Source organism: Sus scrofa, chromosome 15, assembly GCF_054392235.1.
Source record: "Sus scrofa isolate SSC_HxYL_T2T_F1_AM1 chromosome 15, Sscrofa_HxYL_maternal_Yorkshire_Landrace_v2.0, whole genome shotgun sequence".
Lineage (NCBI taxonomy): Eukaryota > Metazoa > Chordata > Mammalia > Artiodactyla > Suidae > Sus > Sus scrofa.
Genome location: NC_139397.1, coordinates 150,556,802 through 150,565,144, shown reverse-complemented (window position 1 = coordinate 150,565,144; position 8,343 = coordinate 150,556,802). Strand labels below are relative to the sequence as shown.

Below are 8,343 nucleotides of genomic sequence, written 5' to 3'. Positions count from 1 at the left end.
GAGTACCTGAAACAAAAAGGGCAGCAAGACTGGTCGGCAGGACATTAAGTAAAAAACACAAAAGGTCCGCGGATGCCTTGTGACACCTGAGGAGAGGAGGACAGTGATAAGGAAGATGCCGACAATGCCACTTAGTCATGTTGCAGCCCCTTCTGTCCGCGCATCGTCTCTGTCCTCCAAGGACACATCTTGTACTCAATTCTGATTTTCTCGCTTCTCTCGCTGATGTTTCTCCAGGGACCGGGGGTCCTGGGACTCGTATCTGGGTGGGCTCCTTCCCCAGTGAGCTTGGATCTCCTGGGGGTCCTGGAAGGTCCATAGGCTTGGAACCCCTGAGGTTTCTGGGTCCAGGTTTGCTCACAGTTTCTGCAAGGCAGGTGCCCCCCGCCACGTGGCTGCAGCAGCCCCTGTGTGTGTCATGAGCCGTGGTTCCAGGCAGGTCTTCCATGACCCCCCCACCCAAGGAAGTGAGAGTCTCCCAGCACGCTGCTCCTCCTGGGGCTCTCATCACTCCGAGCCGCAGTGTCCTGGCTGCCATGCGGCCTGAGAGGGGGAAGCTGGGGGGATCCAGGGCTGGGTGCTCCCTGTGGGGGAGAGATGGGGGGATCCAGGGCCAGGCACTGCCCCACCGCCACAGCATGTGGCCAACGTTGTCCAGAGTCATCAGGAGTTCGTGTCTCACTGTGCTCCCTCCAAGCCTCGCAGAGACCAGGGCCCGTGCTTTGGAAAACTCCTCACGCACACAGTGTAGACAAGCTTCACTCTCTTTGTCCTCATGGGGTGACAGTAACCATGACCCTGGCCTTGGCACCGGACGCTTTGTAAGTATAACCGCTGTGCAGAAACATCAGATGGGTGTTTGCGGGGTCTGGCCCTTCACTGCTGGGAGCAGCAGACCCTGGCAGCCTAGAGCGGAGGGAAGTTCTGCTGGGGGTCGGGGCACAGCCCCCACCTGCAGTGCAGAGTTCCCGAGGCTCTGATGGGGCTGCACAGAGGCAGCAGGGGCCAAAGATGGTGTGGCCGTGCTCTCTGTGCACGGGGGGACCCAGGCCAGGGAGGCCAGCAGGACCTCCAGCTCAGGTGGAGGCCCGGGACTGGCTTCCTGGCCCCCTGGCCCAAGGAGGGGACAGGCAAGCAGAGAGGCAGCAGCTCGGGTGCTCCCACAGCCACGACCCGGCAAGGAGTGCAGAACACAGACAGGAAGCAGAAACGAAGCTGGGTCGCAGGGCGGTCCCATCATGGCTCAGTTAGGGTGCAGAACCTAACATAGCATCTGTGAGGACGCAGCCTCGATCCCTGGCCTCAGTAGTTTAAGGATCTGGTGTTGCCGTGAGCGGTGGTGTAGACCACAGATTCAGCTCAGATCCTGCGTTGCTATGGCTGTGGTGTAGGCCAGCAGCTACAGCTCTGATTCGATCCCTCGCCCGGGAACCTCCATATGCAGCAGGTGCAGCCCTAAAAAGAAAAAAAAGAAAGAAAGAAAAAAAAAGAAAAAGCTGTGTCACAGGAACGTGGTGGGGAAGGAGGTGGCAGAACTCAGAGGGTGGCGTGGGAGCATTAGCTTTCAGAGCAAAGAAGGAGCAGACCATTAGAACACAGGCCCAGACTCAGGGTCAGGGTCAGGGGTACCCCAGTGAGACAACTGAGTCTGGAAGGCGGTAACGGGGAGCCTGCAGGCAGGGTGGTCTCCAAACCATCCACACCCCGGTCGGTGGACACAGCGCTCCACGCCCAGCCTGCCCAGCAGGGAACCTGCCCAGTTGGGCGGACAAGGGGCCGGACCTTCACCCCATAAACCAGGAAAAAATATTGTTGCTGAAACTCAGCCTCTGTTCCCCGGTGCTGGATAGAAACGTGGAGACCGAGTTTGGGGTGAAGTGGAAAAGAACAGCTTTATTGCTTTGGCAGGCAAAGGGGTGACAGCAAGCTAGTGTCCACAAAACTGTGCCCCTCCCTGGAAGGGGCGTGAGGAGTCTTACAGGGTCCAGGAGCAGGGCATGGTCAGTTGTGAACAGTCTTCTGATGGGTGGGTGGTGAGGTCTCAGGGAGGCAGCGTCATCAACCTTCTGGTTCCAGCGAGTCTGGGGTCTGCGTGCCTCTGGGCCACACACAGTTAACTTCTTCCTCCTCGTGGGGACTTGGGTGTCTGCAAAACAGCTCACAGGACGGGGCTCAGAATATTGTCTCCAGTCCTTGAGGAGGAACTAAAGATCCTTGACTTTGTTGAATGGCTAAACAATCATTATTTTGTCTTGTCTGTTTCCCTTTCTATCTGCATTTTCTTACTTCTCTGATTAAATTTATCCTTTGGCTAATATTTTTCGACGAAAAGCAGGCCGAGGACATGGTGAGGGTCCTGGGTCCCTAGGGTCCTGCTCAGTGACAGTTTGTGCTTTTCCGTGGTCGCAGGTGTCACCATGTCTGGTCTTTGGCTGTTTGATCGCCATGGGTACACCCGGCCTGTAACTAACAGGAGCGTTACTCGTCTTTGGCTGTTTGATCGCCATGGGTACACCCGGCCTATAACTAACAGGTGCGTTACTCTGCTTTCACAGGAAGAAGAGGAGGAGTGGAAAATGTCACCGAGTGTGTTCCTTCCTACGATGGAGGAAGGAAACAACACCTACCGAGGTCAGTTTAGGAGGATTTGCGTGGTGACTGGGGTGCCCCTGTCCACCCCGCATGGCCCCAGCCTTGGGTCGCCGGCCAAGAGAGGCTGCAAACATGCACCTTGCCACCAAGATCTTCTGTCCGTCCCTCCTTTCAAATTCCTTTGGTGGCTTCAAGGTGTATCGCTGCCAAAAGAGCCAGAGGAAAACAATCCAAACTTCCATTTTTCTCTCTTTTGTCCTTTTCAGGGCCACACCCGTGGCATATGGAAGTTCCCAGGCTAGGGGGTTGAATTGGAGCTGCAGCTGCCAGCCTACACCACAGCCACAGCAACGTGGGATCCAAGCCTCCTCTGTGACCTGCACCACAGCCTGTGGCAAGGCGGGATCCTTAACCCTTGAGCAAAGCCAAGGATTGAACCTGCTTAGTATCCTGTCCTCGTGGATACTAGTCAGGTGCTGCACCTGCTGAGCCACGGTGAGAACGCCTTCATTCTGTTTTAAATGCCTGAGGCCAGTTGAATATTCTTTTGCCAGGAACAAAAGGGGCGGACAGTTTTCCCTGGATTGTTTACATTGAGAAAATCAATACCGTATGTACAGTAAGATGTTTTAATCCTATTAGACTAAGACGTGCTTGAAAACGGACACCTAATTCTTTTGTCTCGCGTTCAGCCTGCTTAGAGTATCATCTGGCTCCATGCGCAAGTGTCTGAATGGGTCTTGCAGATATTCCCACTACAATTGACTGGAACGTTATCCAATTCCTTGGGTTCTGCTCCACCCTGGAGATAAATCCCAGCCCAGGATGACCTGCCAAGCTGACCTTGGCCACTAGTGCTCTTTGGAAATTCCTGAAAAATGCAATAAGGATGTGGAGCTGAGTATTCCCATACATCTGTCACGCCTCCGCCTCCATCCTCATTCCAGTCGTATCTGGACAGCCCCGTACTAGTATTTACCTAATAGATAAGTTTTTACATTGGTTCATGGTTTTACCCCAATTAACTGAGCCTCATCCCAAGCAACGATATTAAAGCCTGATGTGCTGGTTATATAAAATAAGAATGTCTGTGCACTTCCTAGAATTATCTCTCGTAACAAGGGTCTCCCTCTTCGTGCGATGCTGAACCAAGGCAGAAGCACAGGGAAAGGCTGACCCTGGCAGGATTTGGCATCTGCTGTAACTGGAGGTGGGAGGAGGTCAGTGGGTAAAGTAACACTGCTTAGGTGTCCAGGGCATGAAGGCTTTGTCTTTTCATGTCCATCTCACTCACCTTTCCAGCAACGAGCCAGAGGGAGACATCACTAAGCCCAGACCAGCGGGTACTAATAGAAGACCTGCCGTCATCCAAATCTGAAAATATCCACTCTGTTTTTTCTTTTCCGTTATGGTTCATTGGGGGTATTGAGTGAACATCCCTGTGCCAACAGGAAGAGCTTGCTCCTTATCCACGCTGTGTATACAAGTTTGCATCTGCTAACCCCACACTCCCAATCCATCCCCCACCTCTCCTCCTTGGCAACCACCAGTCTCTTCTCCTTCTGTGAGTCTGTTTTTGTTCCATAGATATGTTGGTTTGTGTTGTATCTGACGCCACACATAAGTGATAGCGTATGGTATTTGCCTTTCTGACCGACTTCACCTGGTATAATGTCTAGGTCCATCCATGTTGCTGCAAATGACATCATTTCATTTTTTACGGCTGAGTCATATTCCATTGTGTCTATGTACCACATCTTCTTGATGCACTCCTCTGTCGATGGACGTGTAGGTTGTTTCCATGTCTTGGCTGTTGTGAATAGTGCCCCCGTGAACATAGGGGTACATGCATCTTTTTGAATAATAGTTTTGTCTAGATATATGCCCAGCAGTGGGATTGCCGGATCATGTGGCAAGTCTATTTTTAGTTTTTTGAGGACCCGCCATACTGTTCTCTATAGCAGGTGCACCCTTTGACATTCCCACCAAGATGAAAATATCAGCTCTTTAAGGCCAGTGGTGAGCAGTGGTGCTGAGCAGTAACTACCGAAACACCCATCACGGACATATTCACTCAGATATTGACTGCGTCCGGTGTGCAGGTGCAGCACTAGCCTGGAGATGCAAAGCTGCACCTGCCATCAGCAGGCTAACGATATACCTGGGGCTTTGGTGACGGATGGTAGGGACAGTGCTGTAAGGCGGGTGGCTTGTTAGGCTGGCTGCAGCAACCTCCGAGGGACCCAGCTAGGAATCGCAGTAGTCCACACTGCAGGGTCACCGGCCTGGCTGTGCTGTCCCCAAGATTCAGAGCTGTGTCCCAAACAGTAGCAGCCATTTGTCATGACACGACCGCACAGGACATTGTGTATGGTCTATGCGTACTGTTTTCATTTCCTATTCTGCAGATCTGTCACCAGCCTTCGAGATAAGTTCCCGAGCTTTTGAATCGTTAGGCAATTTGTCCGCCCCTTCTCTTCTGAGGACCTCCCTTCTGGCGCTCTGCCAGCTGTCCTCCTTGGGGCTTCCTTGGCCCTTCCCGACTGTCACCCCTTCATTTTCCTGTTACTCCCTCGCATTGGTCCTGAGGGGGGCTGTCGGGGGCAGTCCTAGGTGCCAAGTACATCTCAGTATCATCTTACACTCAGTCAGGCTGCAAAGGACCTGGCTCCCCTTGCCTCTGACATAACTACATGGAGAAAGAAAAGTGGAGAGGAGGCCAGGTCCTCAACTGCTTTAGTGGGGAGGCGGGAGCTCCTGTCTGAAACTGATGACTCCAGAAGTAGTGGTGTAAGCGTCTTCTAGACCTGGGGAGAGGAACAGAGATGACCTCAGGGAGCCCACATGATGCAGAACAACCTCACACTCTCCCGCCGTGGGCCCTGTGCTCTTCCTTCCACGGGCTACTCACCCTCCCACCTGAGAGCCATCGTACCTTCTGTTCCCCTTCCCTGGAATGCTTATCCCTTCAGGCCTTCCCTGAGACCCACGGGGGATGACAGTCTCCCCACCTCGCCTGTGCCCAGCCCTGACCCCGCGTCACTCCCTCCATCCAACATCCCTGTGTGGGTTCCCGCTTGCCCCATGAGAGCAGGGCACCGATTTCATGATTTATGAACAAATCGGGTTTATGAATAAATCTGAAATCTGTTCAGTGCATTTTGAATGAATGAATGAAAGAATGTAGGAATGAGTGCCGTTGGACAAGGTAACTGGAAGAGGAATTTTTAATACAGTCTTTGTAATACTCTCTGTGCATGCATTATTTTGATAGAAACAGAAATTATTACATTAATGAATTCATTAATGAATTTATGGCATTAAAATGAATAAATTATTGCAAATGTATTGATACATTTATTACATTACGTTTATCGATCAATTTATTACCTTAATAAATGTGTCGCATTAATTAAACATTAATTACTCTAATGTTCCCACGGGAAGCCTGCTGACCCGCCCAGCCAAGCTCTTGAAACGACTCACGCCTTGTGCGTGATGTGTTTCCATCAAGGATAAGAAAACACAAGCCACTTGCGATCAAGGAACGTGAAGCATGATTTTCCTAGTTGGCTGTTGGGGCATTTGATGCCTTATCTGCCAGGTCTTTGGTAATTTGCAGAAATTAAAAGTTTTCATTAGAGAATTCTTTTCATAAAAATCAAAGGTTTTCCTTCTCAAACGAAACATTAGCATCTTAATCACTGAGATTAGCCCCCCACCCCCACCCCCACATCACCCCTCAATGTGTGAAAACTGCCGAAGCCCTGGCTTTCCCCCGTCTCGGATAAAAGCTCATTCTCTACTGTAGGAAAGAGCGGGCAGCTGTTTTTCTTTGAGAGCCCTGAATGGCTTCCTGCATTTATAAACGTCCATGAAATTCTTGAAGGGATTGAGAAGTGCCCTGTGCAAAAGTGTCATGAGAAAAACAACGTTTCAGAGGAAAACCAGGTCCATGTATAGGGTCCAGAGATGCAGTCAGCACAGGGTACTACAAACTGCTCTATGTGTAAAAAAAAAAGAGGTACACCTCCTAAATGGGGATGTCTCGAGATGCCATTGCTTTTAGAGAAATAACCACATCTTGCTCTCCTTTCTCTTGAACCTTCTGCGTGCCTCTCATTATTAAACGCTTTGCTTCCCGGTCTTAGTAAATCTATCACGTGAAAAAGCAAAGTGGCTTCCTTTAAACCACAAAGCAATTTTGCTCTAAAAGATCTTAATGAAACACACGGGTTTTGTGGTTGGAGAAGATTTTGTCATCATCCAAGGGGAACCCTCGTAGAAAAGACGTGTTCTTAGAGAATAGCACGTTTTAACACAGTGACACCTTTTATAGTGTTTTCAAGGAGGAAAGCTGACAATTTTAAACACATAAAAAGCCTTGTATTATTCCTCCATGTCGAGGTTTCCCACAGTTTGAGCTTATTTAAGTTGTCAGAACATGTATGGAGAAGAAGCACTTGCCTTCCAGGGAGGAGCCCGAGGACTGCCTGTGCCTTTTTTACAACTCAACTCCGTACATGCTCACCGCAAACCATCCACCTTCTTGGGGGTTTCAGGCTGCAGACGGAACTCTCAAATATTCATGACTGCTGACATTTTTCGCATCAATGGGATGATCTAGAGAATGTAAGCAATGCATGTTTTTCTCGCCCCGACTCTGGTGAACGGGATTGACCTCTGTGACTGGCGTGCGCTTGCGGGAAGGATCATTTAAAACAGGGAAAGTTCAGCCCCGGCTTTCGAGCTGTTTCCTCTGCCTTGTGGCCCCATCGTCCTTTCTCAGAGCCTCTGCCCCTTCCTGTCCACACTGCAGTCCCAGGCTGATTACCCGCCCCGTCTGGGTAATGTTTCTCCTTGAACTCTGACCCTCGCCTCTGAGGTCACCCTTAGACAGGCACTGGGAGGCACAGCCCCAAACCTCTCCTGCCCCATCATCTCGTTCCATCGTTTGAGCCCCAAAGGCTGAGCCACCTCTCATGTGGTGGCCCTGCTGGGGAGGGGTTCCTTGGGGACATCAGTTCTAGGAAAATTTTACCACCTTTGTGATTTGCTTCTTGTCTATTTCTTTATCAATCCACAGTAGCCACCCTAGAAAGGATTTGGGTGCTTTCTTCGTCATTTTCAAAAATCTGTCCCTGAAACTTCGCATCACCCATAGATTCCTCCTTCATATCATCCTGGAAAAGACCATGGTCGGCCAAGGACTGGCCCCACCCAGGCCACCCTGCCCTCAGTTTGCTGGCGGGCAGCCTGGAATCCAGACATCCAGACCCTCTGCTCAGCCAACCGTCCAGGAAGTGAGCCAGGCCCCACCGACCTGTGTGTGGCCACAGCTTGTGATGACCCTTTTGTGATTCCAGAAATTTCCATGACCACCTCTGGGAGCGGCGTCAAGGGTCTCCAGCCTGTGGCTTGTGGACCCATCCACACTTTAGGAAAACAGCTGCATACCCAGATCCTCTTCCCCCATGTGAGTCCCACGTGGTCCTGGCTCAGATCCCTCTAAGAGGAAGGACATCACTGGCCCTCAGCATCCGTCACTTCCACCTTGAGAATGTGTATCTGCTCTCGGGGCACAAGTGTTTTACAGTAGCCGCTGTCCTGCCTGGTTCCTCTCACCTCCAGAGGTAGAGATGGTTGATAAGGAGAGAGAGGACAGTACGACCAGCCACTGGAAAGGGGCAGGACGGGTTTTCACCCAGTCAGAGCCCTTGGGGGCAGTTCCCTTGACAGGTCACCCGTTCT

General features: G+C 51.3%; 1 protein-coding gene across 2 annotated transcripts in view; it reads left to right on the top strand.

The window, feature by feature from the left end:
* The window catches only part of IQCA1 (IQ motif containing with AAA domain 1), a 167,848-nt gene that overhangs the window by 94,522 nt on the left and 64,983 nt on the right, over nucleotides 1–8,343 (top strand). For both annotated transcript variants that reach the window (XM_013984621.3, XM_084998799.1), the window contains one exon: nucleotides 2,556–2,631. In XM_013984621.3, coding sequence (XP_013840075.2) covers nucleotides 2,556–2,631 — 76 coding nt within the window. The remainder of the gene's footprint in view (nucleotides 1–2,555; nucleotides 2,632–8,343) is intronic.